Consider the following 26,977-nt stretch of genomic DNA (forward strand, 5'->3'; position numbering starts at 1 on the left):
AGTCAAGTGATGGGCGACATACCATTCATACCGCTGCCGTACCTGGAAGGGCAAGACATGGTGCATCGTTATAAGAATTCAAAATCGCTATGGCAAAGCTGCTCCATGGGACCCTATAACTGAACCTGATCCTCGAGGTACTGACAAGGACTGCCTAATTATCCGTATGGCGGTCCTTTGAGAACTTGTCCGCCCGTCCTTCATCCTGACCGTCCGCCAAGCAGACACCTAAAACACAGAAAAACAGGCAGAACGCTGTCACAATACCATAACCTGTATATGATCCCTCGTACGACTTCGGGTAGAGATTCTATTTCTGGCGGTTGTATTTAGGGTTGCGCTAGTGCTTGATCCCGCTGTAAATTGAAGATCTGGAACGCGGGGAGGCGAAGCGACCATACACCGAGGGACTTGAAGAAAAGAAGCTTATAACCCCTCGATCCCCCTCCTCCTCTACACCTTTTACCGATCCCGCGCCGTTCTTTCCATCCACTCTCTCTGCGATGTCCCTCGTCGACTCCATTCTGAACAACGCTGCTTCAGCCTTTACCGGCTCGCTCAACGACCGCTCTCTCCCAACCTACTCCCCCTCCGCAAAACGCAACGCAACACCCGAAGACGAAGCCGAATACGACCGTCTCCGTGCCCTCGCCCGCACCGAAGGCGACAAACGCCGCACCTGCTCCGAACAATCCCAAGCCGCCTATAACTCCGGTGATGGAGGACGTGCGCACGAACTCAGCGAACGCGCGAAACAGCATGCGGAGAGAATGGAGGGGTATAACCGCCAAGCAGCCGAATTCATCTTCCGCGCGAACAACGCCGATTCTGCAGCTGACGAGATCGACCTTCACGGACTTTTTGTTGACGAAGCCATCTTCTTCACGTCCCAACGCATCCAAGCCGCTCGTGCACGTCAGGATCGGGTACTACATGTCATCGTCGGGAAAGGAATTCATTCCCAGAATCACAAGGCGAAGCTTAAGCCTGCGGTTGAGGAGATGTTGGGGAAGATAGGGTTGAGGTGGGAAGAGGAAGAGAATGCGGGGAGGATTAGGGTTCATTTGGATGGTGGGAATGCTGGGGGGTATGTGCAGCAGCCGCAACAGGCGTATCATCCTCAGCAGCAGCAGCAGCAGCAGCAGCAGCAGCAGCAGCAGCAGGGGTGGGGACAGCAGCAGCAACAACAACATGGAGGACAGCAGTATGGAAGTCATCAGCAGTCGCAGGGACACGGGCAGTCCCAGGGACACGGAAATGGACAGAACGCTATGGTGGAGAAGCTGGCGCGCAAGTTCTTGCCGATTATTTTCCGGAAGTTGGTACAGGTCGTTCAGCAGTGCTTCCGTTAATCGTTCGCATTTGGGCGGGCTTGGTTTGTTTTTTGGCGTAATATGGTAATGGGTTCGGCGGGAGACAAGGGTTAGGCAATTAGATCACCGTACAAATATATAATGAATCAGCGTGTCTCGGTGCATGACCGTTAAGGACGATGAGGAAGAAGGACTACTGGTGATGGCGGTGATTCCACGAACTCCTCTTCATGACTGACATCAGCCAAGTAAACACTCTCTACACCCACTTCTACTCCGGATCCCCAACATGCTCGGAGGCGGGGGTTACGGGTGGGCGACACGAAGAGGAACGAAACTGAGGCCTCGTGCGGTGGAGCTGTACGACCGCGGATGATATTCATGATATCTAGACAGCGGAATCGGTCGATCGCGAGGAGGAACCGAGTTCGAGGTGCTCGACACCCCAGTACAAACAATTGCCATGCGAAGAGACCGAAAGCCAATTGACCCAATACAGGGTAGAATCAAGGCATTTTCGATACAAAATAAGGTTCAGAGCCCGTGATGCCGGGTCGATCCTGCCGTCGATAATAGCCGAGTTATCCGGGATGTGTGCGCTAGTCTGACGCGCTGCGACGCTCCTGGAAACACCGCAGAGTTCGACGCTCAAACCCATCCTTGATCAATCCACCACATATATCTGTACGTCCCTCCTCCCTTCACCTCAAGTATCATCTTCTAACCCGTCAGTCCACAGATCAAAATGACTTCCGTTATCAAGCCCGCCCCCTCCCACACCCTCCCCAAGTGCTGCGCCATCCCCCCTCTCACCTCCACCTACGAGCCCAAGGGCTCTATGGTCAAGATCGCCGACCTCGACTGTTACTCCGCCGGTCCCGTCGACTCTGAGACCGTCATTGTTGCTATCTACGATATCTTCGGTATCCTCCCTAACACCCAGCAGGGCTGTGATGTCCTTGCCGAGACCTTGAAGTGCCGTGTTGTCATGCCCGATTGGTTCAAGGGCAATGCGGTTCAGATGCCGATCACTGATATGGATGCTGTTTACAAGTTTGTTTATGCCAACTTGGTATGTTTTGCTCGACAATCGATCTTTGGATGTGTGTGTTGATCAGGGAATATAGTACCCCGCTCATGAGGCCGCCTTCAAGACTTTGATCGAGCAGCTCAAGACCGACGGCGCCAAGAAGCTCGGTGCCTACGGTTTCTGCTGGGGCTCCAAGATCCTCCTTCAGGCCGACGCTTTCTTCGGCGGTATCGCCCTCGTCCACCCCTCCCTCCTCGAGGACTCCGACGCCGACAATGTCAAGTGTCCCGTCGCCCTCCTCCCCTCCAAGGAGGAGACCGTCGAGAAGTGTGCCGGTTTCTGGGAGAAGCTTGAGAAGAAGGAGTTTGCGGCCAAGAACATGTACAAGCGTTACGATGATGTTGCTCACGGATTCGCTGCGGCTAGGAGTGACTGGTCTGAGGGAAAGCTCGAGGGTGAGCGTGCCAGGGATGTCTACCAGACTATGTCTGAGTGGTTCAAGGCTGTTCTCTAAATGAGAAGCCTGTAGAACAGAACTATAGTATACGTACGATATGGCGAAAATGGAGATGTAAGATTGATCTTGTACATTTCTTCCCGTCTATCGTGGCAATCATCGTCTCGCCTCATCGGACGAACATCTAGGCCTTGACCCACTCGATATCCCACTGCAACTCCTCTGTAGCCATGAAGGGGACAACGACGAGCTCTCCATCCCTGACCTCACCCTCAACCTTGAGCGGCTTCTTGGTCAATTTGACCTTCTCAGCACCAACACCCAATCCCTCAACCTGGTAGAACTTTCTACCAAAGTTGGAGACAAAGTCCTCAAACTTATCCATCTTGCCCTGCTTATCAAAGATCTCGGCAACATACGACAACAACCTTGACTGGGTGAAGACACCAGCGGCAGTACGCGCCGCACCACTCTTCTTCTCCCTGGGGTGAGGTGCAGAATCCGATCCAAGGAAGAACTTGGGATCACCGGAGACGGCGGCCTCGATAAGCGCAGCCCGGTCTTCGGGGGTTTTGGCGACAGGCTTGCAGTAGCAGAAGGGGTTGTCAGCCCATGAGTCAATGGTGATGTGGAGGTGGTGCGCGGTGATTGATCCAGCGACATTGGGTCCACATTTCTTCACGGTCTCAATGGCATCTTTGGTTGTGCAATGTTCAAGGACAATGCGGAGTTTGGGAAAGCGCTTTGCAAGGTCGATGAGGGTTGGAAGGAAGTCATGCTCTGCGGTCAAGACAGAGTTGGTGGGGGAGGGAGGAACTTCGCCATGGAGGTTGAGGACCATGTTGGCTTCTGCCATTGCAGCAAAGATGGGATAGAAGGGCTCGTAGGTAGAAACACCGGCGGAGGAGTTGGTGGTGACGCCGGCGGGGTAGACCTTGACTCCGCTAACACCAGCTGCGGCAGCCTTCTTGACCTCCTCAACTGTAAGATCCGCAGTGAGGTAGAGTGTCATCATGAACTCAACATTAGGCTCGATAGCCTGGAGCTCCTTCTTGTAGTTCATTGCCATCCCAGTGGTAGTGATAGGAGGAGCGAGGTTGGGCATCACATAAGCGATGGAAGCACCACCCTGGCGAACAGTGGGGGTAACAAGACGCATGAGGGCATCCTGACGAAGATGGACATGAAAGTCAGCCGCAGGAGTGATTGTGATCGACATTTTGAGGTGTGCGGGAGTGTGATGATGGATCTCGAGGCTGCTTCAAGCGTCTCGAGGCACGACCGCGCACGGGTCTAAAAAAGTCGCAAACCTTAATTTTTGGGATGTGGGGAAATGAGCACGGGCCGTGTGAGCGAATGATTTCTTCAGAAGTGTTCTTTTTCTTGATTGGGATGCTTGAATAATCTAGACCTCGGCGAAAGCCCTGTGAAGAACAAACTCCTCGCTGCTGCTCTCCAACTCCACCTCAGCATCGGCACCGACAAAGAACACGTATCCCCCCTTAACCTCCTTCTTCTCGTTTCCAACCTTGATGCTTCCACTACCCTTGGTAGCAATGACGATACTTGGTCCCTGCAATCCCTTCGTAGTCTCCTTCTCGCCTTGTCCCAACACCGTGCGCAAAACAGAGAACTCCTCAATTGGAGGGTCGTATAGGGTCGTCTTTCCACTCGCCCTCTCGAAGTTCTCGGGCTTCATCTTCTGCTCTGTGGGACCCGCGTAGTTATAGGTCAGCATGGAGACAAGGTTCTTCACGTCCTTGAACTTGGGAGTGAAACCAGCACGAACGACATTGTCAGATGCGGCCATGCACTCGACGATGTCTCCGGAAAGATACGCGTGAATGTCGAGAGCGCGGAGGAACATCGCCTCTCCGGGCTTCAGCTTGCAGTAGTTGAGGAGGAAGGTGCAGAAGAGCCCAACATCCTTGGGGAATTGCTCGTTAAGACGGATCAGGAGGTTTGCGATCTCTTCACCGCCAAACTCGCCACCGAATGAGGACTTGTCCTTCTGTGCAGACTCGAGCAACTCGACTGAGGTCTTAGCAACCTCATCCTCAGACTTGGTCATGAGGGACTCGAACACGGATCGGAGCGCGGCCTTGTTAGCCTTAACGACCTCCTCATCCTTCGAGTCCTCCTTACCCTTGACAGTCTTCTGAAACTTCACGGCAATCTCCTCGCCGATAATTGAGCGTAACGCAGGGACGGCGGAGAGGAAAGAGGCAATCTCGTTCACGGGCCGGAAACCGCAGAACCCCTCGAAGTCGGTAAGTGCGATAGCCATCTCGGGCTTATGGTTGTCATCTGTAACATATTTATTAGCCCGTCCAATAGACGGATCTTTGTAAATAGTACCTTTGTAGTTCTTCGGATCATCCGCGTGCAACTTCTTCGCCAAAGTCTTATCCGGGTGTGCTTGAATACTCAACGCCTTTCCCACAGACAGGATCTTGAGCAAAAATGGCAAGTCTCCATACTTATCATTGACTGTCTTTGACAATAATGCCTCGTTGTCGTCCAACAATTCCTTCAAGGGACGTCCAGAGCTGATCTCGGTAGCGGGATGGTGAAGGGTACCCATCCATAACTCGGCATATGGCTTATCTTTAGAGATCTCCGTGTTCGAATTGGGTGTTGAGGCGGCGAATTGGGCGACGAGAGCGTCCTTGCCATTCACTCCCCAGTCATAGTTCTGGACCTATACCAAGCCGACGTGTCAATATCGCGTTTTCTTCAGTACAGTGACGAAATTGCGGCCACATACCACCGGCGCAATCTGGAAAAGAGGAACAGGCAAAACCATCGTGCAATTGAGCAGCTGTGGTAGGATGGAGAAATGTGATGGTCGTAGGGTATGTACCACCGGCGGCAGGCGGGTCAGTTCCGTGTGGCGGAGACTGGCGGTGCAACCTTAACCTAGATACGGCAACTCATTCCTCGGGTCCTCCTACCTCCCCAGCTGCAGTTGGGTCCTTTACGCCATCAATCGTCGAGATGGCTTCTTCTCAGTCAGGTTATATCATCACAGATACTGGGAATAAAGTATCTCGGAAAGCGGAGATCCTGGGGTTGCGCAACATTGTGTTGGGCGGGAAGACCATCATCAAACCCAACGTCCAGATTCGCGGGGACCTCGTGCGAGTTAGTGCGAGCGGCGGCGGAGCAATCAGTGTTGCAATTGGACGTTATTGTCTGTTAGATGATGGCTGTCTTATCAAACCGCCGGCAAAACCCTATAAGGGGTGCGGAAACCCCTTTCGTCCAAACATTGCTTCGATGTGTGCTAATGTCGAAGCGTAGTCAACTCTCTTACTATCCTATCAAAATTGGTGACCATGTCCATATCGGAGCCAACACGACTATTGAAGCAGCGCAGATCGGCTCAAACGTGATAATTGGCAAGAACTGCATCATCGGCAAATTCGCCATCATCAAAGACTGTGTCCGGATTGATGATAACACGCACATACCAGCTGGGATGGTCATTCCGCCCTTGAGTTTAGTGAGTGCAAGGCGCAAGGGTGGCCCTAAACCTGAGGATGAAACGGGCAGGTATGCTGGTGTGATCCATGGTATAGGAGAGGTTGTGGAGGAGCTGCCAGAGGTCACGCAGCTGTTGATTGATGCAGAGACGAGGGATTTCTACACTGCTTGGAAACCGGAACAATGAGAAAGTAGGATTAAGCGATGCGGAGGAAGGCTAGGTTCACGGCGTTTTGTTTATTGCATGGGATACCATATGGCATAGTCGATGGTAATCGGCTTCACACAGCGGACAGACTGAGGATAAGGATGCAAGCTTCTTCATTCATGCTACATATCATACTTTTAATGCACACCTGGTGATGATGGTATCCAATCTAATCGTACACTCCCTCATCATTTTTCCCGGCTTATTTCCTGGCATCAGACAAAGCACTCTGGGCCTTAGCGGTAGGTCCACCTTTTATAGCGTGGTCCTCGCCAGTGACCCTCTTCTCTCCTTCAGTAATGTCATGGAGAACCTGACTGGTGATAGGGTTGTTGGCATGACCCTGAGCCTGCGCCGTGGGACCATCAGCGACAGGTTTGCGCTGACCAGTCAACTTTGATTCGGCATCGTTAACAGCGGAGAGGGTAACCGAGTCGACTTTGCCAGATCCTGTGGATCCAGACGCAGAAGTGGTCTGATTCTCGTTCTGACTGCCCTGTCCGCCCTGACGTGAAGCCGAAAGTTCGGACTGCGCAACAGACGTAGGCCCGCCCTTGATCGCATGATCCTCCCCAGTAACTCTCTTCTCCCCCTCCGTAACATCATGCAACACCTGACTCGTGATGGGCTCATTCGCGTGCTGCTGTGCACGAGCAGTGGGTCCATCCTTCACGGCATGGTCCTCGCCGGTGATTTCCTTCTCGGCAGCGGTGATCGTGGAGATCGTTTCGGAGTTCATGGCTTTGGAGAATTGGGCGAGGGAGGTGGTAAAGGTGCGCTTGGAGAGCTGGGTGAGGAAAGACATGATTGTGATGGCAACGTGTAACGTGTTTGGTGTCAGGTGTTTATTCCCGTCGAACCCAGGATATATATGGTTTTTCTCCGTCGATACACCGATACCGATGCACTATGGAATCGATTACGTCATTCAGGACATCGATCAACAAGGAAATCCGTTAGACAGAAGTGTTATGCGGCCAAGTGACTCCTTTGACTTCAACTGTACCCTGTTCCGAAGGGTTGATCATCTTTGGTTGCGCATGTCGTGCTGCACAGCTTTAGACCCACGGCAATGCGGATTTCGCACGGTCGACTCCGCGCGCGAAGAACGGACAGCACTTCAGAAAACGCGTGCAGGAGCGAGGGTTACGGGATATCGTCTTGGGTCAGCAGATTCGGTCTGAAGTCTATCAATGTTCCTGTATCATAGATCCACAAAGTCCTCGTGATAAACCATATCGTGTTTTGCGGTATAGCGATAACGTGTGGTGATACCAATAACGAACCGTCCCTGCCAGTCGCACCTCAAAAGCCATAAAAGAAAAGAGACTGAATCCCATCTTAAAAAGCCCAGAAAGAGTCCTTGCTCATGCATACCCCCGCCGCGCAATGTCCCTCCTTCCTCCTCCCGCGGCTCCCTCACTGCTGCGTCTCCTCCTTCACCTCCAACTTGTCGATAATCGCCTCCAACGCCTTATTCCCACCCTTCACCCTAACCTCCTCCCTGGCGCCTTTGAACAGCACCTCCAACACCCCCAAAGTATACTCAAAACTCCTCGTCTCCTCCCTCATATACTTTACCGCATACGCCTTAACCTCCACATCCCCCGTCCTCTGCTTCAGAATATTCAAAATCTGTCGGTTCCCACGATCGGCCCTCACAGCATGAATAATCGGAAACGAGAATTTGCCTTCGGTGAGGTCTTCGCAGTAGCCTTTGTTTGCGGTCATGAGGGGTGATTGGAGGTTGAGGTAGTCGTCCCGGATTTGGAAGAGGATCCCGATTGCGTTGACGAGGGGAACGTAGTCTGTTGTGTTTGTGGGGGAGGATGCTTGCATTAGTTTTACGGCCAGGCGGAGGAGGCCACCGGTTTTGTTGGCGACCATGGAGACGTACTCGGGTTCGGTTGGGCAGGTGAGGGTATCTCGCCAGAAGAGGTCCATGCCTTGGCCGCGGTGGAGGTTTAATAGTTCTTCGGTGAAAATTGTTAGGAGGCTGGGGTTGTTGAGTTTTCCCAGTTCCTCCAGGGCTCGGAAATACACGTAGTTCGCGGTATTGACGGTTTGCGCGACACCGTATATCGCATGCGCAACTGGGACGCCTCGTCTCAGCGTCGCGTTATCCTCTACGTCGTCGATGAGGAGGGAAGCGGTGTGGAGCATGCCCACGACGGAGGTGATGATAGAGAGGGCAGGGGCGGGGACTTGGAGCCAAATGTTGAACGCGGAGATAAGGAGGGAGCGAATATCTTTTCCGGGGTGGGAGTCGAGGTAGGTGTAGGGTTCCATCACAATCTAACTTCCACATCAGCATTGAAAGGCAAAGTGACCGGCACATGTACATACCGATTCCGATTGCGGACTCCACGACCGCCGACTCTCCTGTGCAATATTCGCATAAAAACTCAATGGCGGGGAAACCTCCTCCTCATCCTCCACGTTCTCACTCGCTCGACTCCCTGTCTCTGACCCCGTTCTCGAGCCATGGGATCCAGAGCCGTTCATGGCCTTGTATGCGTTCGCTTTCAAATCGTCAATTGAGGGAACGGAGGCTCGTCGAATGGCTTCAGAGAAAGCCGAAGTATCCATCATCATCAATGCCAATTGTCAACTGCCCTTGTCAAACGTCCTTGTCAAGGTTGTTCTGTGTATCTCGCGGCTGAGCATTCATTGCGTCACGATCTCCACCTGACCAAATCGGGGAACTGCATGCAGCGTTCACGATCGAAACCACCAACAAATTCAAATGGAAGGTTTGTTATCTTCAGCATTCGATCGAGTGAGTCTCTTGTCCACCGGAATGCAATCGGATATTAATGAGGAGATAGTTGAGCTCCTACGATCCGGCGCATATCCACGGCGGCCTCAAACAACTCGACACCCTCCTCGCGAAACTATGCCTCGGCCCCGGCAAAGAAGGCGCGATCCCCACCTCTTTTTCAGATCCCGCGATCCGGGCATTCCTCACCCTCCAAGATTCTTTCCAATATAACGGTATATTCCCTCTCCTCCACTCCTCTTCCCATGAATGCAGGCTGACAAGTAAGTGGTAAAGCCGCATCAATCCTCCTCCAAACAACAAACCACCTCCTCTCCCAACCCCAAAACCCCCATACCTCCCTCCTCCTCCTCTTCACCCTCTCCACCCTCCAAGGCCTCCTCCTCCTCCATCCCCCCTCCCGCCATCTCTTCTCCCGCGAATCAAGTATGAACACCCTCCTCGATCTCCTAGAGCTGGAAGTGTCGCTTGAAGACGGAGGTGGGGATGTGAGTGAGGGAAGACTGGAGTGTGCGGTTGTGCAGACGTTGGTGTGCGTGATGGTCGATGAGTGGGATAATGTTAGGTTGTTTGAGAGGTTGGGTGGGTTGGCGACGATTACGGGACTTTTTCGAAGGGGTACAACACCACACGTTGTCAAACTCAAGATCTTGGAGTTTCTGTATTTTTACCTCATTGATGAGACGAGTCCCAGACTTCGATCCGTGGGAGCGGGATCGGTCGATAGCGGCAAATCTGGGGACTTGTGGACGTGTACGGGAAGCCGCCATGGAAAGGAGGGAGGAAGATGGGGAGGAGAAGGGTTGGGCGTAAGAAGGACGACAGAGGAGAAAGAAGCGATGTTGGGGGAGTATTTGCAGAATGTGGATGGGTTGGTGAGGGATTTGAGGGAGTTGAAGCCGTTTGGGGATTTGTGAGGTACCGAGCATGGAGCAAAGAGGTGAGGGGATAGAGTCAGGTGTACGATTAGACTGATTCGGTGGTACAATGGGTATGGACAAGGCATGGCATGGGATGGACAGGTATTGGTATTGGTATTGGCGTTATTATTGTGTTTTGGGGTATTCATATCACTTCTTTCTTCTACGTTCTGCCGAGATCTTTCATACTCCCGTGTATCAGCCATGTTCTTCTGAACCCCATGGCCAGTACCATACCGTCACGAGATGTCTTCCTCCTTATCTCATCCACCTTACTCACACATCATGAAACTCCTCAACCTTATGCCTCGCCCTCTCCTGCTTCTCATTAACAAACAACCACTCCCTCAACGTATTCTTCACCACAACCCCACCCATCTCCTTCGCTTCCTCCTCCGTCAACGCCGTCACGACCTCCTTCTCATCTTCCTCCCCCTTCACTCCTCCTTCCGCATCCTTAATCACCATAAACGGTGCATACAGGTACGGAATCAGTAATGCCATCGTATTCGAAGACGCAGTAAAACACAATACATGCACATACTTCCACCCCGCCCGATGTGGATACTCCATCGGCGGCGAAATCATAATCTGCGCAATCTTCGACATGTCCATCCCCGTACCAACCTCGACACGATTGCAAACGTCCAACCCCATCTTTGCCTGTTTCCGACTCTGCGTTTTGATTGCATCTTTTTGGATGGGGAAGGAAGGGTCGGAGGGATCTGAGTCGAGGAGGATTCCGAAGTTTTTGACGGGGAGGGGGATTGCGCGAGCGCCGGCTGCGGTGATGCGGGTGGATTCCTGTTTGACTTGTTGGTCGATGAAGGAGGCGGCGAGGGCGTCTGGGGTGAAGGAGGTTGGTGAGTCTTTGTACATGTTGTCTGCCGTGGGGTGGAGGAGAGATGAAGGTTTGGAGGGCGAGCGTACGGTACCGGTACGATTCCCTTATCGATAACAAAATTCGAGCTTTGGCCTCGGTGCACGTGAGTGACAGCGCGGATACGGAGTACAGCCGTGACGTGCCTCGAACCCCAAAACACCAAAACACCAAAGTACACCCTTCCAATTCTCTACAATGGATCCCTTCGGACACGCTGACGGTAACCCACCTCCACTCAATTGCTTCATGAGTTTAGCTAATGGCCTCTGACAGACCTCTTGAACATCCGCACCGCCTTCCACACGGGCGCATACTCCACCGTTATCGGAAGTGATTTGTCCTCCCTCACCGGATCCTCCCGCAAACTGGGCGAACTCTACATCTACCGCGCACGCCTCGCAACTGGGCAAGACCCAGCCTCTATCGCAAAGGAAATCACCACCTCCGACTCCGCCTCGAAAGCCGTGAAAGCACTTGCGGAATACACCGCTGGCGCCACCGATAAAGCCCTCAAGACCATCGACGCGCTCGCCGCCTCCGCGGCCGACGCTGCTGATCCCACGGTGCAGGTCGTGGGTGCTACAGTCTTGGTGAGGGCGGAGAGATATGAGGATGCCCTTGCACTACTCGGAAATCACGAGAACAATTTGGAGGCTGTAGCGCTTCTGACACAGCTCTACCTCCACCTCAACCGTACGGACCTCGCCAAGCGCGAAGTCGAACAAGCGAAGAAATGGGCGGATGACTCCATCATCATTCAATTGGCTGACTCTTGGGTCAACATGCGTCTCGTATGTCCCCTAACACTGCACACTGCGTATGGGAAAGCTAATGATGAGACCACATAGGGCGGAAATGGATATAGCCAATCCTTCTACCTCTATGAAGAACTCTCCCAAACACCCTCGACACGAACAGCACTAACCCTAACCGCCCTCGGCGTCGCACACATTCATCTCTCGCAACTCGAGGAGGCGCGGGCCGCATTTGACGCCGCTCTCGAGATCGATGAAAAGTACGAGGATGCGTTGGCGGGGTTGGCGGTGTGTCGGGCACTTGAGGGAAAGGGCGCGGAGGGGGTGAAGGGGTTGAAGGTGGGGAGGGAGTGGGAGGAGATGGGGAGGGTGTTTGATGAAGCGGCTGGGAAGTATGGTGTTGAAGCTTAGGCTTGGGAGTGGTGGTAGGAGCGGGTGGCTATAGACAGCACGTGAATGATTGAATTACATAACCGAGCCGTTCGGACCGCGGATGTGATACGGTGTACGACTAGCTGCTTCCTGAACTGTACCATGAGGACCCTTCCGCTCTCGCTTTCGCTTCCCGTGGATCGCGACACCGTCGATATCACGATCGCTCGGCTACTCTCGTATCGATATCGGTAACGCATGTAGCGACGGCCTCGGGTAGTGATATAAGTCCGTCCCTGACGTCGAATCCAACCAGCTGCAGGGTTGTAGATCAAGGCGGAACCGACGGAGAGGGCTCCGACACCTGAGTAAGTTAAAGATCAGTTCCTGTTTGAAATTCACATTCGTGTCCGGGATGAATGCGCGCGGGAGGTGCGATCAAACGACCTCGAGCTCGGGAAGGATACGAAGCACCTGGGCATGCAATAGCAATAGGCAAGTTAAGGCCTCCCCAACGGATTCGGAGGTGTGAAGACAAGAGCGGACACATCCGGTGAAGGTTACGTAAGTGGATCGTCCGCCCCCCCCTCGAAGTACAGGTATGGCTAGAACCCTTACAGCTGTCAATCTTGTTGCTTAGGGAGGACCCTGTGCGCGATCTTGATCAGGGAAGATGATTAAGAGGAGCGCGTCGGTGAGATTGAAGGTGAGGGGTATCGGGAGGAGGGAAATTGCTCGTGGTCGGGTATGACATCAATGAAATGCTGCGCACAAAGACGGTCGAAAACGGTAGCTGGTGAAGACTTGAGAGGCCACACTGACCAACCCCGTAAGTTTAAGCTTCGTCCACGACAGGGCAGTTAGGCGCGGAATTGAATGTGTGTTTTCCGCGGGAGACAGAGTGCGAGACAGAGTGCTACTACCAGTGACGTTCCTGCACTAAGCCATTGACGACGCTCACGTGCATAAGCGGCCAGGCGGATGATCGAGTGCCGCTCTAAATGAAAACGATGAACTGGGTGGCTTGTCTTTTTTCACATGCGGTCAAAGTGCGACATGCATGTGAGTTGGTCCCATGACTCCCAACGAGGTGAGAGTGGGAGGCGTCACCTGCCCTCTCTGGGAAAAGGCGGAGGCCGAGAGAATCACAATCACGATTACGCGATTGCGGATACACTGCCCCTTAAGGTTCTCGATCCCGGCCGCGGGAGCACATGCACCTTGACCTCAGATGGGATTTGCAGGCTGCACGCTGATAGGCTTAGCAACGTTAACTCGAGCTAGATCAACCCGCGGCGGATCAAGCGCTCATGAAACAGGTAAAGCGCCATATGACATCGACGATGGTGTATGCCCCTCTCGCAGCGAAGCCTCTAGACGTAAAGGACTCTCACCCATCCCGTCCCCGGTCCCCGCGGAGCGTATAAAAGTCCCTCGTCCCAACCACACCACCCGCCTCATCATCCCTTCCTCTTTCATCGACACACAGCATACATACAGCATACAATACACGAATCATGGCGCCCTTGATGGATACAAACACCTCTTCTACCTCGACTGCGGCTCACGTCGGTAGTGCCGAGGTTGTCGCCTCGAACTCGAACTTGAGTGTGTCTAAGCCCAGTGCTATCAAGCTCGATGGCGTTCGTGGGCCTTCGAGCCGTGATATCATGATTTTCTCGGATTTCGATGGTACTATCTTCATGTACGTCTCACCCCTCTACATCTTCCTCCGGGGTGTATACTTTGTTATTAGGGACTCTATGCTAATCGTTACATGGAACAGGCAAGACTCCGGCCACGTCCTCTTCGACCACTTTGGCTGCGGCCCCGAACAACGCGCACAATGGGACCGCGAGATCCACGACGGAACCCGCTCCTTCCGCGAAGTCTCCGAAGACATGTGGAACTCCCTCAACGTCCCCTTCGACGACGGCTTCGAAATCATGCGCGAAAAAATGGAGATCGATCCCGATTTCAAGCACTTTCACAAATTCTGCTTGAAGAACGAGATCCCGTTCAATGTTATCTCTGCTGGTGTCAAGCCCGTGTTGAGGCGCGTGTTGGAGGACTTTTTGGGGGAGAAGGATGCGGCGCATATTGATATTGTCGCGAATGATATGAATATCGCTGAGGATGGTTCGCAGTGGGAGATTCAGTGGCGTCATGACACCCCGCTCGGCCACGACAAAGCCGCCTCGATTCAGGAATACAAGCAACCCGGCGAGTCAGGTCAACCCCCAATGATCATCTTCATCGGTGACGGCGTCTCCGACCTCCCCGCCGCCCGCGAAGCCGACGTCCTCTTCGCCCGCCGCGGCCTCCGTCTCGAAGAATACTGCATCGAACACTCTATCCCATTCATCGCCTTCGACACCTTCCGCGACATCGAGAATGAGCTCCGCCGTATCTTGATTGAGGATGAGAGGTCTATTTTGGAGGTTGGGACGCCAAAGTACTTTAACCCTAGGGCGAACTTTTGGAGGAGGGCGAGTAGTAAGAAGAGTTTGCCGGCTTGGATTAGTGCTGCTGGGCGTACGCCGAGGGAGGAAAGGGGGCCGTTTTGGGATGAGTACGTTAATACGGCGAATGCGCCCAAGGCGGCTGTGTTGTCTGGGGAGGTCACGCAGTAAGCCGCTGCGAGCCCTCAGGCGAGCGGTGAGTCGTGAAATGTGAAACGTGAGGTGTGGGGTGTGCGACAAAGATAACAATACACGCAAGAAAGTCAAGAAAGAGGTTGAAGAAAGGTATAGGTTACAAGGAGAGAAGTATCGGTGTTTCGTTCGTTTTCTGTTGGGTCAGGAGTATTTGCGTGACGTGACGTTGGATGCGTGCGGCGTATTGAGTCGAGTCGAATATCACGTAAACCTTATTAAGTTATTAGTGGGCACTGTGTGTCTTTCTTTACTGAATGCATTGATTATGATGAATGATTGTTCAGGTTTGAGACTTTCCTCCGTGAGCGTTGTGTTGCGTGTTTGTTGGTTGGAGAGGAGGTTGAGGCATGCCGTGGGAATGGATCTATGGTGCCAAAGCTTGCTTTATGGCTACGTAGTCAGCTGGTACGAATATGATTGCGTCTTGTAGGGTAAGAAGTTGAAACCCTGGTTATGTGGGTGTCCTCACTCGACCCTTTACGGAACCTAACGAGAATATGGAAACGATGGCACGGCTCTTGGTTGGTTGGTCGGAGGATAACAACGACAAGACGACATTGGGACCAGCAAGGTCAAGAATACCGATACCGTGAATGGGAATGAGAATGAATGTATCAAAGATTGTAATTTGTCTATGATGATGAATCCATGAAGTAAGACGCCCCACCGCCAAACCTGCTTGCCAATTATATCCCAACTCAGATTGCACCTCCACATCCGCACTCACTTTAGACCCGCGGCCGGTCTTCAGCCGCCTCAGCCAGATGTTTGGTCAAGAAAGGCATTGCCGGAGATTTACTTCGTGTCACCTTGAATGGTTCTCGCTTTATGTAACTGCATACGTTGCGCTGATAACGAAGCTCGTCAAGGTAACCGGCGACTTGATCCAGAACAGCATCACCCCCGGAAGCTGCTAACTTGTCGAATTCCGGTAATTGAATGTGGTTGTAAGGTTGCATCGAAGCCTTCAACGCAGAGTCATCCAGGAGGATTGTATTATTCGGACCCCAATGACCGTCCTTGTCAGGGTAAGAGGCATCTATAACACCGTGCTTCCATACAATATCCAGGTCTTTATATGTAACCGTTTTTTGTCGATATTCATGGGGAGACAACCCAAAAGTGTCGCGTGCCCACACCGCCACAAGGTTATCCTGCTGATCCTGAGAGAAAGCAGCTTTCACCATGGCATTCACGGAAAATGGCATTGCAGAAGACCACACCATCACCTTGAAATGCCAAAACAGATACTCCAAAAATGGCGCCAGTGATGGTCGTAAAACGGGCTTTTTCGAAGCTCTTGCAACTGATCCTGCCACAGACCTATCCGCATTGCGAAATAACAAGGTCCCATTGAGATCAAGAATAACAAGCTTAGGCGACGGGACTTCGAGCCGTTCTGGTTCAGGTTCCGCCAGTTTCAGATATTTTTCTCTTGGTCGCCCCACTGCAATGCCTGTACGAGGTTTAGGGTAGTTTGGCGTAGGGAAGTCGTGCTGATACTGAACTTCTAGCCGTGGTCTCACACCTTCCCAACTACGCTCAAGGGCCTCATCAGTTGGCCATGCTTTCTTGCGGCGCCGAATGAGCTCCTCTTCTTCTTTCCGTCTAATTTCCAGCTTGATTGCCCTTGCTCGTAGAATTTTTTCATACTGAGTCTCCAGAGGTTCATACTCTGCCTGGGTGTCTTTCGAGCCCTGGTTATTCGCCTTTGTCCAACGCCCTTTCGGGACCTGCCCAAAGGCGGGCGACAACAACTCCCGATCCTTCACAGAACTAGTTTTCGACGTGGATACATCCTTCTCAGCGGTATCGACACGCTTTTGTGTAGAGCGCTCACCAGGTTGCGCGCCGCGAGGTCCTGTCGATAGTTTGCGAGACTGGCGCATACACAATATAGAAGTGGCCGAGGAGGATGAAGAGCGAAATAAATGGCCGAGGGAAGCGTTCATGAATGGAGGCCTTGGAAGTTACGCAAAATCGTCCTGTCAGGCTTTAACGCGTATCGGCGGAGTGCATTCGATAAAGTTGCCCCAGACTGTACGGCACCAGCCACACCAGCCACCAGAGCAGTATCGATGTCGAGGTATTGTGTTGAGTTCGTATTTTTCATGTTTCCATATCCATGAACCTTAGATCTTCACTCCCTCATCCTCTTAACCCTCTGCACCGGATCCCCTCCAGCCTTCCTCTTCGCACCAAGCCCAGACGTCCCAACAGCACTAACACTCGCAACAGCCCCCGGAGCCGCCCCAGTCTTCCCCGGATTACTCGTCCCACTCCCAACCGTCTTAATATCCGCCTCATCAACCGTAATCTTCCGTCTTGGATATGATATCCGGCCTTCATCCGTCAAGTTATTGACGTCGAGGTGGAAACAGTTGGATTTTGCGCCTTCGGGGATGTCGGAGAAGAAGGGGTGTTTGAGGGCTTCGGAGGCGGAAATACGGGTGTTGGGGTCCCAGGTAAGGAGTTTTTCGATGAGGTCGAGGGCGTGGGGGTCAGTTGCTTTACCAACGTCGCGGTACCAGTCCGAGAGTCGCCGTGAGTAATTCTTCAGAGCGCGGAATGCTCTCCATTCTGGGGTTGTTCTGAGGGAGCCGCAGTCGCTGTCGCCTGGTGTGCCCAGGATCTCTAGAATTTTGATGCACTGCGATTTCTGGAACGGGACCTCATGCTTCTTGGTTCCTGTATTCTGCCCCATTCGCACTTCTTCTCCTTTGAATGCGGGTTTGAGAGCGAGGAGTTCGAGGAAGGTACACCCGATTGACCAAATATCGACAGCAGGCCCATAGTGCGAGGCATTCAGGAGTAGCTCTGGTGGTCGGTACCAGATTGTTACCACCACCTTGTCGGAGTGCGTCAGCGAGTGTAGTGGTCGTCTTGCTAACCGTGCGAGCCCAAGATCCCCAACTTTGAGTGTTCCGCCTTGAGACGGTGATGTGACCATGATGTTCGCAGGCTTGATATCGCGATGGAGGATCCACTGTGCGTGGAGATATGCAGTGGCGTTTAGGAGTTGATACATGATTGACCTGATGACAGGCATCGGGATAACTTTCCGGTCATTTGCGACGTGGGTTTGGATGATTTGCTAGTTGTTCAGTTAGCATGCTAGCAATATGTGGAGTGGAGGCAAGTGACGACGAACCAGTAGGTCATGATCTGCGTATTCAAAAATCATGTATATACACTTCTCTTCGAGGATGACTTCGACCAGAGCGATGATGTTGACGTGCTTGAGTTCATTGCAGAGACCCATCTCACGGATTGCTGATTGTGAAAGGCCTGTGTATTGTACCTCCCCTTCACGCTCCGGTTTGAACTTCTTGATAGCAAACTCTCTCCTATCGTCACTACTTATTGCCCTCATTAGCGTGCTTGTCAGTGAGCATAAGATAGAGGACATGAACGCACGGGTCCCTCGATCTTGCCTTGTAAACACGCCCATATGTCCCACTACTGATGAACCCCTGGATCTCATACTTGTCCAGCACCTTCGCTCTCGCCGCGTCCTTCCGCCGAAAGTACTTCTCCATGCTATATCCCCTTCTGTTGATCTTAAGGGGTTGCTCGGCTGATCCGTTCTTGTGCCTGTAACGTAGTTCGTCTCCAGATGGGGACATCACGTGTCCCTCGCCAAATGTTGGCAAAAGCGGAAAGTGCTTCGGGATGGGCAATCGAATGCGCATAGTGATGAAATGGCGCCGAAGCTTAAATATGGAAGCCCGGCCCAGAAAATGTTTAGTAGTACGAGAACGATCCAGCATAAGAAAATAAAGTTAACGGCTGATCCATCATGACTAGGCAAGCCGGAGGAAGACTGTCTCTCGTGATCCGGAACTATTCGCCAGCATGGTTCGTCGCATCGATGTCGACGGGCGGTCTATCGATCGTGCTTCATCAGCTGCCTTATCAGTTTCACGGACTTGGCATTATTTCGATCCTCTTCTTTATTATTAACATCATCATCTTATCCGTCGCCTTGATCCTCTACATCACAAGGTGTTTCATGTACCCACGCTCAACATGGACAGCTCTTTTAACCGACGTACGTATCGCACCTCTCTCCTTCTCCTTGTCGCCTTGAGTGATCACTGACACCATGACAGAGTCAAGAAACTCCTTATCTCTCGGCAGCCGTCATCGGTTACACCACAATCGTCGCCATGGTCGGCCTAGTCTGTGCCGAAGCCTGGGGCCACTCGTGGGGTATCGTCGCCTACGTTCTCTGGTGGATCGCAGTCTTCTTCACCATCGTGGAATGTGTCGCGATCCCATATATTATCATCCGCTGGCACTCCGATGCAACGAAAGAGTTAACGAACCAGATCACGCCTGTATTATTCCTGATACCCATCGCGCCGTTGACGACGGCGGCGGTTGGTGGTGCGCTGTGTTTGAGCGCGAACTGGACGGCGAGGATGCAGGTTCCTGTTATTATCTTTTCGTTTCAGATGTTGGGGTTGGGTTTGTTGTTGGCGCTGGCACTTGACGCGATTTACCTTGGACGGTTGTTCAACAACCGCATGCCGCCGCAGAACAAAGCACCCATGTCCGTCATCGTGATCGGTCCGCTCGGACAAGCATCATTTGCTTTTCTTAACTTGGGTATCGCTGTTTCTCGCGGTGCCTTTGCAGGATACAATAAGGGAACCTTCTTGGTGCAAGGCGTACAGGAAGCCGTCTTCGCTACCTGTGTCATCACAGCTTTGTGTTTGCTGGGGTTCAGCATCTTGTGGGGTGCCATCGCATTCCTCGAGGTCCTCCAAGACTCACTCCAGAAATGCGGTGGCCAGCGACTCGGATACTCCATCGCCTGGTGGAGCAGTGTCTTCCCTATCGCCGTCAACGCTACCGCCTTGATCCAACTCGCCAACGTCATGGACTCGCCGACCTTTCGCACGCTATCGGCTGCACTTTGTATTCTTATCGTCATCTTGTGGTTTGGAAACGCGTTCTTCACCATTCTTGGTCTTATCAAGGGTGATCTCTTAGGGTTGCAGAAGGGGTGGAAGGGTACGTATATCGTGGGAGATAAGAAGGAGGATGTGGAGAGTGAGAATGGACCGAGAGCCAATGATTATGGCGTGGCAGCTGATGCTGAAAACCAGGCGTAGATTGGAACAGCAGAAGAACATTGAGGTGTACGATATAATGGGAGGCAATTGGTTGTACGATATGATCGTTTTCTAGGTGCTAATTCTACTTTCGACAAGGTCTTTGGAACAACGTGTAATCCTAAACCTCCTGCGAGAGTTGCTCTTTCACCTTCTCCAACAACTGCATCTCTTGCTCACGCAGCTTTAATCCCAGCCTGCAAACCTCTTCCCTACCAGCAACATTATTTGCCAATTCATCCGTCTCGCGTAATACTTGCAACTGCTTTTCAACGCATTGTAGTACTGCGCGATTCGCACGGCTTTGATACACTGGCCACTTGTTACGACGGGCTTTGAGTATGCGTACAATATCTGCGGGTTCGTTGATGAACTCGTCGTCGATGTAGGCACGGAGGGTGGTCAACCCGGGCTCATGTGATCCATATCCGGACATGAAGTCAATGTTATCGTCATCTTCAAGGATGTAGAGGTAAAACCATGGGCAATCCCATTCCACATGCTCCCCATCAGTATTGACCGTCAGCGTTAGTCTAGGCGGGCCAACTGCTCTCGCCTTCCAAACCTCCATTTTTGCCTCGAGCTCGTACGCTACATCATCACCATCTGGAATAGCGAGGGCGGTCATCTGTTTGGAATACGGAAGCTCTTCTTCGAGGAACCCGTATGTGAAGAGCAACTCTCCCGATCCCTTCTCCTCGCCATATGAAATGGTGATTTCGTCACCCTCCTTGACTACCTCAGCTAGATCATCTCGTAGGACGAGCATCATGTCTCCGGCTTCGTTACGTTCCCAACGTGCGTTTGCTTTCGAGGAGTGATTTGCGAAGTCAAGGATGGGGACCATGATACTGCCATCGAGACAACGAGATGTGTACCAGGTGTCCGCTAGCACGTACTGTTCAAGCGAGAGGTTCTTGACCCACGAGGGAGCGAACTCACTGGCTCTTAGTGCTCCGTGGATGAATTTGTTCCTGAATTGACGGGGTTGTGTGGCATTGGCGATTGAGGTACCTTGAATGATTTCACGCTCGGTTTCTGTCCAGGTGGATGGCAGGGGAATCTTCTTCGGCAGTGCGTCGTAGAAGGCCCGGTAAAATTCTCCCCGAGGCCTGCTCGTACCCTGTGGGATCTCGAGGTGTGGGATCGAGAGGAGGAAGAGGGTTACCATTAACCGTGGGTGAATCGGTAGCTCTATTGGTAGGGTTTCGATAGCCTGAACAAAGGCTGCACATTCTTCCATGTGTTCCTGAGCATATTCAGCGATTGTTTCGTGTGAGATCACGTAGTCAGCGGGAACAGTCAATAACGGCGCATCTGCCGGAGGTTGCCTGGTTGCAACGAGACCTATGCCACGATTTGGCAGTGCTGCGGACTTGACGAAGTCGGTGACGAAGCCGGGAAGCTTAGAAGCCTGATCATAGAGTATCTCCCAGGATTGGTCGGCCGAGGATGGTGTGCTGGACATTTTGGAGAGTGTGGGACCTTTGAATGTCTACGTTACTGCTCACGTGAGGATCCCCACATTTGTCTACCTCGAGGAGAGACAGCAAGAGGACAACTGAAGTTTTTCTTCAAAACAGCCATATATTTTCACACTATTCGCCTGACAGTCCTGCACCTGCGGGGTTATTTACGTTTTGTGCCTTGCGTTCGGCCAAAGATTTTGTGTACATGCTGCGTACGACTTCCTCGAGACTCCTCCCTCGTTCAATCCACCTCAGATCCTTCGCAATGTCTGCTGAGCTTACCCACCCCCGCGTCACCAAGTCTGCCGACGGAACCATGTGGTTCCGTGAGGAATCCGAGTTCTGGCCCGGACAGGCCCAGTCCTTGAAGGTCAACCAGATCCTCCACGTCGAGAAGTCCCTCTACCAGGACGTCCTCGTCTTCGAGTCCTCCAACTACGGTAACGTCTTGGTTTTGGACGGTGCTATTCAGTGTACCGAGCGTGATGAGTTCTCCTACCAGGAGATGCTTACCCACCTCGCCATGAACTCCCACCCCAACCCCAAGAAGGTCCTCGTTATCGGTGGTGGTGACGGCGGTGTCCTTCGTGAGGTCGTCAAGCACGCTTCCGTCGAGGAGGCCGTTCTCTGCGACATTGATGAAGCTGTCCCCCGTGTCTCCAAGAAGTACCTCCCCTCCATGGCCGTCGGCTTCCAGCACCCCAACGTCAAGGTTCACATCGGTGACGGATTCAAGTTCTTGGCTGACTACAAGAACACCTTCGATGTCATCATCACTGATTCCTCCGACCCCGATGGTCCCGCCGAGTCCCTCTTCCAGACTCCTTACTTCCAGCTCCTCCACGACGCTCTCCGTGAGGGCGGTGTCATCACCACCCAGGCCGAGTGCCAGTGGCTCCACCTCCCCATCATCAAGGAGCTCCAAAAGACCTGCAAGAAGATCTTCGCTACCGCTACTTACGCTTACACTACCATCCCTACTTACCCTGGTGGTCAGATTGGATTCATGGTTTGCTGCAAGGACGGTTCCAGGAACGTTAAGGAGCCTTTGAGGACTTGGTCTGAGGAGGAGGAGGGCAAGTTGTGCAGGTATTACAACAAGGAGATTCACCGTGCGGCGTTTGTTCTCCCCACCTGGGTCAGGCAGGCTCTTGACGAGCAGTAGGTCCGTGGAGCGGTAAAGATATAGAACAGAAGATATCTACATAGGGTTATGGTTTTTGGCGACACAATTTGAGCATTTTTGACAGTACACAGGACCATGAACCGTGATTCGCCTACAAGAATATGCATTTGAATTGTTTCGCTCATATAGAAAGCCGTCTTCCCCGATCACAAAACCCACAAAACAGATAGGCCAACCGATCAACGGAAGCCGTCTCAGCGGACATTGCCAAGATCAAGCTCGTCATCATCCCATCGAGAATAGCATAGCAGAGTACTGCGTAACGCATACCAGTAACATATGTACAGGAAAAACATGCAAAACCCAAAACGCCGAGATCCATAACAGAGAAGCCCAAAGATTGGACGGACACAATAAATAACCCGCTGGTAATAAAAAAATCACATCGACACACTCAACATTCACAGTCAGCCATTATAGCCAGCGTTCGGACCGAATCCTGCGTCTCGGTTCAGCCATTGCAAGCTCGAGAAAAGCTCAAGACCATAACCCACCCGCCATTCCAGCCAGCGTCAACGCAACCTCGTCCTCAACCTCTTTGCTAGCACCACTACCGGTACTAGCATCGCTGGCTGCACGATTAAACGGAGGTGGCGGGGGAATATTTTCTTTTTCCCTCCTATCAGTACTGATCCTCTTCACGCTGCCCTGCTCATCGTCGCCAGGGGCTGCGCGTTTCCGTTTCAACGTACTCTGTGTTACGTTCATGACACCATTTCTGGGTTCGGTTAGGGGTGTTAGGGGCATTTGTGGTTGAGAGGAGCCGGAACGGGGATGGTTGTTGTGTTCGTCTTCGGTTTCTTCCGAGTCCGCGAACATGGTCAACTCTGCCCGACCCGTACTGTTCTGCATCAGGCGGAGAGAGGGGGTGCGTTTGAGGGTTGAGGGTGTAGGGAGGGTGTTCGCGGGCCGGCCGCGGTTTCCGGGGTTGGGAGCCGGGGTGGATGGGAGGGTACCGTTGCTGATAGCGGTCGCTTGCTGCCGACGACGGAGGGACTGCCGTTTGTTCTGGAACCACACCTATGAAGAAGAAACAACACATTAGCCACCCATTGCAATGCTATCTGTGCGGCATTTAGACGTGTATGCTGGGACACGTAGCACACGGGTAGCACACACGCGCCCAGCACGCGTCGTAGCACTGAGAAAAAAACCTACCTGAACAGCCCGCGTGTCCATATCACACTGTAAAGCAATCTCCATCCTCGTCTGTTTATCCGGTCTCTCGCACTTCCTAAACGCAATCTCCAGGATCTCCAGCTCCCTAGGACTCGTTCGTCTCCGCCTCCGCCGTGCGAGTGCCGGATCGTCGATGTGGGCGTTGCGGAGGGGATCAGTAGGTGAGTAGTTGACTGATGAGTTGGTGATAAATGCGTAAGAGGGATTGACCGGTGCTGGAGTTACCATAGAGTAGTGAACCTCTTGCGGCATGGCATAATGGTCTTCCGGTGTCGGACAAGGCGAAGAAGAAGGTTGAGAGGCACCAGACTGAGCCTCGGTGGTAGACATAGCAATCAACCTTCTTGTTTTCGCTATTCGTTTGGTGGATCGGACCTGGAGAGCCCTTCGAGTAGTGGTTGCTGGTTGGACGGTGCGGGGCTTCACGTACTTTTAGTAGGCACTTAACGATTTCATCAGAGTGCACGCCCAGTCGCGTCCAAGACACGCGCACGGGATCAGAGCGCGTCCGAAATCAATCTGCTGCAGCTGCATGTTAATAACCTCAACCCCTTGAATAATTGAAGTCCTAAAACGAGTTATGGAGAACTAAACAAGCTGACAACAACGATCATTAGGATTTTGCGATTCTGGTATAGCCTCTAAAAATGCGAAAGATGAACTGAAAAAGTCCCGTACCCCCAAACCCACGATCCAACCCATGAACTCCCTTTCAACAACCAAATATAAACAAGAGCCGACAGAACCTCATCTATCGTACAAGCATCCTGCCAGTCCAACTCAAAATGTCGTATCTCATACCCGTCCACGTCCTCTCAACGCCATCGTCGTACTCGTAGTTGAAGGCTTGGTCACACGGCCCGCACTGACCCGCCTGGGCGTTTCTGCACTCGTCCGTCTCGATTCTCTCCTTACTGGCGAATCACCCATACCCACCCCAGCATATGCGCTCGCTACTCGTCTTCTTACTGGCGATCGGCTAGAGGTGACAGCATCCTTGTCATTCTCGATTGCCTCACGCTCTTCTTCCTCTTTAGCAGCCTCCATGAGTTGAGATGTGATACTCGAAGGAATACGTCCGGCCGTTCCTCGTGCGGTGTACTTCCTTGGCTGACCAGGTGTTGGTGCAGGCAAAGGGGTGTTATCGACACGAGCCGGTGGTGCGTTCTCGGTCCCGTTCAGATCGGACAGAGGGTTACGCGGGGGAGTAGCAAAGCCCTTGATTGCCGCCTTGGAGACCGCCTTCTTCGGTTCCAGACCAAGGTAGTGCCATGCGCGGAAGTGGTGCTGGTTGATGTGTAGCCAGTGCTGTTGGGGACCCACAACCATTCCTGGTCGGCAAACACGCATGTATGCAATAACCTCATTCGCAGTAAAGGCGTACTTGTAGATCAAGTAAGCACCGATAAGACATCCGGTACGGCCAAGTCCGGCCTTGCAGTGTACGGCAATCTTTTTGTCATTCGAAATCATCTCCTCCGCCAAGATAAGGAACTTCTTGACCATGTCGAGTTCGGGCACAGTTCCGTCATCAAAGTACATGTCAACGTGCGCGATCCCTCGGTCTTCGAACTCACGCTTGTCGTACAACGGCTTGTTCAGTCTCACAACCAAACCAACCTCATGGTTCTCAAAATAGTCCAACACAATGTTGAAGGTTCTCTGATCAGCGCTTCCTCTCACAGCGCGTCCTGCAGCATACCCAGGCTGTATGGGTGATGCAAAAGCGACAAACTTGGGGGACACCCAGTTGAAGTCACCGTACTCCACCCTCTCATGACGCTCGTACTCGTCCAGATCGAAGTTCTCAATGTCGATCAAACCAGCCTCCTTGGCGCGCCAGAGACCGTAAATACAGTCTTGGATGGAGAGCATGAAGTCTGACTTGGAGTAACCAGCATCGCGGAAGCAAGCGAAAGGAGTTGCGGACTCAGCAAGGGGCTGGAGGACAAGATGCGGTGGCCAGTTCTGGATGATGACCTACGAAACCAAGTCAGCGATGCCTTTCCGAACTTTGTTTTGATGTTCCCACCATGTATGCAGTGATCAAGAAAGCAGAATTCGCTCGTGCGCGAGGGTCAGCTCCGGAATAGAGCACCAAAATCTTATCCTTAGTCTCCTCATCCTGGAGGATATCGTGCAACAAGCATGCGAAGCGGTACAGGTGACCCAAATGGAACGGTCCAAAGTCGTGGTGGAAAGCGTTGTACAGCAAAGCCTTGTCGACAGTGAAGTAATGCAAGTTCGGAGCATATGCGCCCGTGGGCAGAACATCAAAGGAAGCAAGGTAGAGCTTTTCTGCGTCGAATGCATCAGCATACACCCCCAACACTCCACTTTCGCAGGCTCACCCTTGATGAACTCAATGTAATTGTCTGTGATGTCAGACATAGTTAAGTAATAGTTTGCAATGTAGCGAGTGTAATCCTGTAGTGAATGCTATGCCCAATGCCCTTTTTTGATGCGAATGCGACGGGCTTTAATGGTTGGGCTGTTTGGTTATTGTGTTTCTCTCGTTGCGCTCAGGACTTCACACTGTTTGTGTTTGGAGATCGGAGCCGCATTAGGGCCATGCGGGCAGTTGCGTGGGCGACGATGCGGGCGGATCGCCGGAGGAGGATACAAACCGGGATTCCCATGATAGGGTACAACGCTTCGAAACTATTGTTCTATCACGTTCTTGAACATTTTGCTTCATCTGGATGTATTTTGTTGTCTTTCCGTGTCGATTTCCCACGCCTTTCATTCAGCGAATGGTCTTCTCGAAGTCCCTCCGACCACGACCGTGACAAATTTAACTGTCCCTTTGGCTCCTTGTTCATCGGCTGTCTAGATCCCCTGTTAGACACTCCAGTTGGACTGGGGCAGCGGTTCATGATCACTCCCGCGCTCGGGCTGCCATGCATACTAGTGGTCTACGACACCTTTCATCGAAGTCTTACGAAGTCTCACGAAACCTCACATCCTCCACTATTCTGATCCTACCGGAACACTTTGCAGCAAATCTCGGCATGGACCCCCGGTTGGAACCCAAACTCGATAAACCCAGCTACTTGAAGCCTGGCTCCGCCTTGATCGTCCCGTCCAATACGATGACCAACAAGCGATATTTCAGACCTTGGAGAGGATTCAACGGTTTCGTTAAGATGTGTGATCTCGACCC

General features: G+C 52.5%; 19 protein-coding genes across 19 annotated transcripts; 8 read left to right on the top strand and 11 right to left on the bottom strand.

Moving 5' to 3' along the window:
• Positions 1-620: 620 nt before the first annotated feature.
• Positions 621-1,175, top strand: SAICODRAFT_48796 (DUF1771-domain-containing protein; the record flags this gene model as incomplete). The annotated part of the gene is made up of 1 exon (XM_019168941.1): positions 621-1,175. A coding segment is annotated over one exon (555 nt), but the record flags the coding sequence as incomplete, so codon positions are not given.
• An 811-nt stretch (positions 1,176-1,986) lies between these two features.
• SAICODRAFT_92973 (alpha/beta-hydrolase) lies at positions 1,987-2,857 on the top strand (the record flags this gene model as incomplete). The annotated part of the gene is made up of 3 exons (XM_019171840.1): positions 1,987-1,997; positions 2,053-2,385; positions 2,441-2,857. Exons 2-3 carry the CDS (start codon positions 2,059-2,061, stop codon positions 2,855-2,857), a joined length of 744 nt encoding a protein of 247 aa, XP_019023799.1. The 5' UTR covers positions 1,987-1,997; positions 2,053-2,058.
• Positions 2,858-2,958: 101 nt separating this feature from the next.
• SAICODRAFT_30517 (Dihydroorotase) lies at positions 2,959-4,054 on the bottom strand. Its single transcript, XM_019167698.1, has one exon. It carries the CDS (start codon positions 4,017-4,019, stop codon positions 2,985-2,987), a length of 1,035 nt encoding a protein of 344 aa, XP_019023800.1. The 5' UTR covers positions 4,020-4,054; the 3' UTR covers positions 2,959-2,984.
• A 151-nt stretch (positions 4,055-4,205) lies between these two features.
• Positions 4,206-5,645, bottom strand: SAICODRAFT_92978 (mannose-6-phosphate isomerase; the record flags this gene model as incomplete). The annotated part of the gene is made up of 4 exons (XM_019171841.1): positions 5,568-5,645; positions 5,159-5,501; positions 4,851-5,107; positions 4,206-4,769 (listed from the first exon to the last, which is right to left on the bottom strand). Exons 1-4 carry the CDS (start codon positions 5,604-5,606, stop codon positions 4,206-4,208), a joined length of 1,203 nt encoding a protein of 400 aa, XP_019023801.1. The 5' UTR covers positions 5,607-5,645.
• A 152-nt stretch (positions 5,646-5,797) lies between these two features.
• On the top strand, positions 5,798-6,473 carry SAICODRAFT_7729 (dynactin, subunit p25; the record flags this gene model as incomplete). Its single annotated transcript, XM_019171056.1, has 2 exons — positions 5,798-6,045; positions 6,104-6,473. 2 exons carry the CDS (start codon positions 5,798-5,800, stop codon positions 6,471-6,473), a joined length of 618 nt encoding a protein of 205 aa, XP_019023802.1.
• Positions 6,474-6,593: 120 nt separating this feature from the next.
• Positions 6,594-7,528, bottom strand: SAICODRAFT_30518 (uncharacterized protein). The gene has a single exon (XM_019167699.1). It carries the CDS (start codon positions 7,297-7,299, stop codon positions 6,697-6,699), a length of 603 nt encoding a protein of 200 aa, XP_019023803.1. The 5' UTR covers positions 7,300-7,528; the 3' UTR covers positions 6,594-6,696.
• A 39-nt stretch (positions 7,529-7,567) lies between these two features.
• Positions 7,568-9,479, bottom strand: SAICODRAFT_126016 (terpenoid synthase). Its single transcript, XM_019165389.1, has 3 exons — positions 8,841-9,479; positions 7,966-8,789; positions 7,568-7,869 (listed from the first exon to the last, which is right to left on the bottom strand). The coding sequence occupies exons 1-3, from the start codon at positions 9,087-9,089 to the stop codon at positions 7,836-7,838; spliced, it is 1,107 nt and encodes a 368-aa protein (XP_019023804.1). The 5' UTR covers positions 9,090-9,479; the 3' UTR covers positions 7,568-7,835.
• Positions 9,225-10,320, top strand: SAICODRAFT_19492 (cell division control 14, SIN component). Its single transcript, XM_019166110.1, has 3 exons — positions 9,225-9,273; positions 9,323-9,488; positions 9,550-10,320. The coding sequence occupies exons 1-3, from the start codon at positions 9,241-9,243 to the stop codon at positions 10,188-10,190; spliced, it is 840 nt and encodes a 279-aa protein (XP_019023805.1). The 5' UTR covers positions 9,225-9,240; the 3' UTR covers positions 10,191-10,320.
• On the bottom strand, positions 10,312-11,086 carry SAICODRAFT_30521 (uncharacterized protein). Its single transcript, XM_019167700.1, has one exon. It carries the CDS (start codon positions 11,070-11,072, stop codon positions 10,470-10,472), a length of 603 nt encoding a protein of 200 aa, XP_019023806.1. The 5' UTR covers positions 11,073-11,086; the 3' UTR covers positions 10,312-10,469.
• A 152-nt stretch (positions 11,087-11,238) lies between these two features.
• Positions 11,239-12,242, top strand: SAICODRAFT_92990 (uncharacterized protein; the record flags this gene model as incomplete). Its single annotated transcript, XM_019171842.1, has 3 exons — positions 11,239-11,296; positions 11,350-11,867; positions 11,925-12,242. The coding sequence occupies exons 1-3, from the start codon at positions 11,272-11,274 to the stop codon at positions 12,240-12,242; spliced, it is 861 nt and encodes a 286-aa protein (XP_019023807.1). The 5' UTR covers positions 11,239-11,271.
• A 1,362-nt stretch (positions 12,243-13,604) lies between these two features.
• Positions 13,605-14,999, top strand: SAICODRAFT_126059 (HAD-like protein). The gene is made up of 3 exons (XM_019165390.1): positions 13,605-13,908; positions 13,990-14,796; positions 14,848-14,999. The coding sequence occupies exons 1-3, from the start codon at positions 13,721-13,723 to the stop codon at positions 14,870-14,872; spliced, it is 1,020 nt and encodes a 339-aa protein (XP_019023808.1). The 5' UTR covers positions 13,605-13,720; the 3' UTR covers positions 14,873-14,999.
• Positions 15,000-15,672: 673 nt separating this feature from the next.
• On the bottom strand, positions 15,673-16,248 carry SAICODRAFT_42514 (uncharacterized protein; the record flags this gene model as incomplete). Its single annotated transcript, XM_019168703.1, has 1 exon — positions 15,673-16,248. A coding segment is annotated over one exon (576 nt), but the record flags the coding sequence as incomplete, so codon positions are not given.
• Positions 16,249-17,000: 752 nt separating this feature from the next.
• Positions 17,001-18,399, bottom strand: SAICODRAFT_57542 (cyclin-dependent protein kinase; the record flags this gene model as incomplete). The annotated part of the gene is made up of 3 exons (XM_019169542.1): positions 17,001-17,954; positions 18,012-18,216; positions 18,278-18,399. 3 exons carry the CDS (start codon positions 18,397-18,399, stop codon positions 17,001-17,003), a joined length of 1,281 nt encoding a protein of 426 aa, XP_019023810.1.
• A 260-nt stretch (positions 18,400-18,659) lies between these two features.
• On the top strand, positions 18,660-20,026 carry SAICODRAFT_71533 (uncharacterized protein; the record flags this gene model as incomplete). The annotated part of the gene is made up of 2 exons (XM_019170690.1): positions 18,660-18,911; positions 18,973-20,026. The coding sequence occupies 2 exons, from the start codon at positions 18,660-18,662 to the stop codon at positions 19,978-19,980; spliced, it is 1,260 nt and encodes a 419-aa protein (XP_019023811.1). The 3' UTR covers positions 19,981-20,026.
• Positions 20,027-20,101: 75 nt separating this feature from the next.
• SAICODRAFT_7738 (SET domain-containing protein) lies at positions 20,102-21,448 on the bottom strand (the record flags this gene model as incomplete). The annotated part of the gene is made up of 1 exon (XM_019171059.1): positions 20,102-21,448. One exon carries the CDS (start codon positions 21,446-21,448, stop codon positions 20,102-20,104), a length of 1,347 nt encoding a protein of 448 aa, XP_019023812.1.
• Positions 21,449-21,657: 209 nt separating this feature from the next.
• SAICODRAFT_93002 (spermidine synthase) lies at positions 21,658-22,670 on the top strand. The gene has a single exon (XM_019171843.1). It carries the CDS (start codon positions 21,715-21,717, stop codon positions 22,612-22,614), a length of 900 nt encoding a protein of 299 aa, XP_019023813.1. The 5' UTR covers positions 21,658-21,714; the 3' UTR covers positions 22,615-22,670.
• Positions 22,671-22,749: 79 nt separating this feature from the next.
• Positions 22,750-23,193, bottom strand: SAICODRAFT_30523 (uncharacterized protein). The gene has a single exon (XM_019167701.1). The coding sequence runs from the start codon at positions 22,955-22,957 to the stop codon at positions 22,757-22,759; it is 201 nt and encodes a 66-aa protein (XP_019023814.1). The 5' UTR covers positions 22,958-23,193; the 3' UTR covers positions 22,750-22,756.
• SAICODRAFT_7740 (homeobox-domain-containing protein) lies at positions 23,113-24,144 on the bottom strand (the record flags this gene model as incomplete). Its single annotated transcript, XM_019171060.1, has 2 exons — positions 23,113-23,655; positions 23,794-24,144. 2 exons carry the CDS (start codon positions 24,142-24,144, stop codon positions 23,113-23,115), a joined length of 894 nt encoding a protein of 297 aa, XP_019023815.1.
• Positions 24,145-24,407: 263 nt separating this feature from the next.
• On the bottom strand, positions 24,408-26,321 carry SAICODRAFT_19501 (phosphatases II). The gene is made up of 3 exons (XM_019166112.1): positions 26,166-26,321; positions 25,847-26,112; positions 24,408-25,794 (listed from the first exon to the last, which is right to left on the bottom strand). The coding sequence occupies exons 1-3, from the start codon at positions 26,203-26,205 to the stop codon at positions 24,610-24,612; spliced, it is 1,491 nt and encodes a 496-aa protein (XP_019023816.1). The 5' UTR covers positions 26,206-26,321; the 3' UTR covers positions 24,408-24,609.
• Between the last annotated feature and the right edge of the window lie 656 nt (positions 26,322-26,977).

The sequence above is a fragment of the Saitoella complicata genome (genome assembly GCF_001661265.1).
Source record: "Saitoella complicata NRRL Y-17804 unplaced genomic scaffold SAICOscaffold_13, whole genome shotgun sequence".
Lineage (NCBI taxonomy): Eukaryota > Fungi > Ascomycota > Saitoellomycetes > Saitoellales > Saitoellaceae > Saitoella > Saitoella complicata.

What these genes read in the sequence shown, in the direction of transcription:
- SAICODRAFT_30517 (XM_019167698.1), bottom strand. Translation starts at nt 4,019, where the DNA reads ATGTCGATCACAATCACTCCTGCGGCTGACTTTCATGTCCATCTTCGT.
- SAICODRAFT_30518 (XM_019167699.1), bottom strand. Translation starts at nt 7,299, where the DNA reads ATGTCTTTCCTCACCCAGCTCTCCAAGCGCACCTTTACCACCTCCCTC.
- SAICODRAFT_126016 (XM_019165389.1), bottom strand. Translation starts at nt 9,089, where the DNA reads ATGATGATGGATACTTCGGCTTTCTCTGAAGCCATTCGACGAGCCTCC. An exon ending in GGAGTCCGCAATCGGAATCG is followed by an intron (nt 8,790 to 8,840) that starts GTATGTACATGT and finishes TGTGGAAGTTAG; the next exon opens with ATTGTGATGGAACCCTACAC. An exon ending in GTGAAGGGTGGGAATAAGGC is followed by an intron (nt 7,870 to 7,965) that starts GTTGGAGGCGAT and finishes CGCGGCGGGGGT; the next exon opens with ATGCATGAGCAAGGACTCTT.
- SAICODRAFT_19492 (XM_019166110.1), top strand. Translation starts at nt 9,241, where the DNA reads ATGGAAGGTTTGTTATCTTCAGCATTCGATCGA. An exon ending in TATCTTCAGCATTCGATCGA is followed by an intron (nt 9,274 to 9,322) that starts GTGAGTCTCTTG and finishes ATGAGGAGATAG; the next exon opens with TTGAGCTCCTACGATCCGGC. An exon ending in AGATTCTTTCCAATATAACG is followed by an intron (nt 9,489 to 9,549) that starts GTATATTCCCTC and finishes TAAGTGGTAAAG; the next exon opens with CCGCATCAATCCTCCTCCAA.
- SAICODRAFT_30521 (XM_019167700.1), bottom strand. Translation starts at nt 11,072, where the DNA reads ATGTACAAAGACTCACCAACCTCCTTCACCCCAGACGCCCTCGCCGCC.
- SAICODRAFT_126059 (XM_019165390.1), top strand. Translation starts at nt 13,721, where the DNA reads ATGGCGCCCTTGATGGATACAAACACCTCTTCTACCTCGACTGCGGCT. An exon ending in TTCGATGGTACTATCTTCAT is followed by an intron (nt 13,909 to 13,989) that starts GTACGTCTCACC and finishes TACATGGAACAG; the next exon opens with GCAAGACTCCGGCCACGTCC. An exon ending in TACGTTAATACGGCGAATGC is followed by an intron (nt 14,797 to 14,847) that starts GCCCAAGGCGGC and finishes AGCCGCTGCGAG; the next exon opens with CCCTCAGGCGAGCGGTGAGT.
- SAICODRAFT_93002 (XM_019171843.1), top strand. Translation starts at nt 21,715, where the DNA reads ATGTCTGCTGAGCTTACCCACCCCCGCGTCACCAAGTCTGCCGACGGA.
- SAICODRAFT_30523 (XM_019167701.1), bottom strand. Translation starts at nt 22,957, where the DNA reads ATGGATCTCGGCGTTTTGGGTTTTGCATGTTTTTCCTGTACATATGTT.
- SAICODRAFT_19501 (XM_019166112.1), bottom strand. Translation starts at nt 26,205, where the DNA reads ATGTCTGACATCACAGACAATTACATTGAGTTCATCAAGG. An exon ending in TTACATTGAGTTCATCAAGG is followed by an intron (nt 26,113 to 26,165) that starts GTGAGCCTGCGA and finishes CATTCGACGCAG; the next exon opens with AAAAGCTCTACCTTGCTTCC. An exon ending in TCTTGATCACTGCATACATG is followed by an intron (nt 25,795 to 25,846) that starts GTGGGAACATCA and finishes TTGGTTTCGTAG; the next exon opens with GTCATCATCCAGAACTGGCC.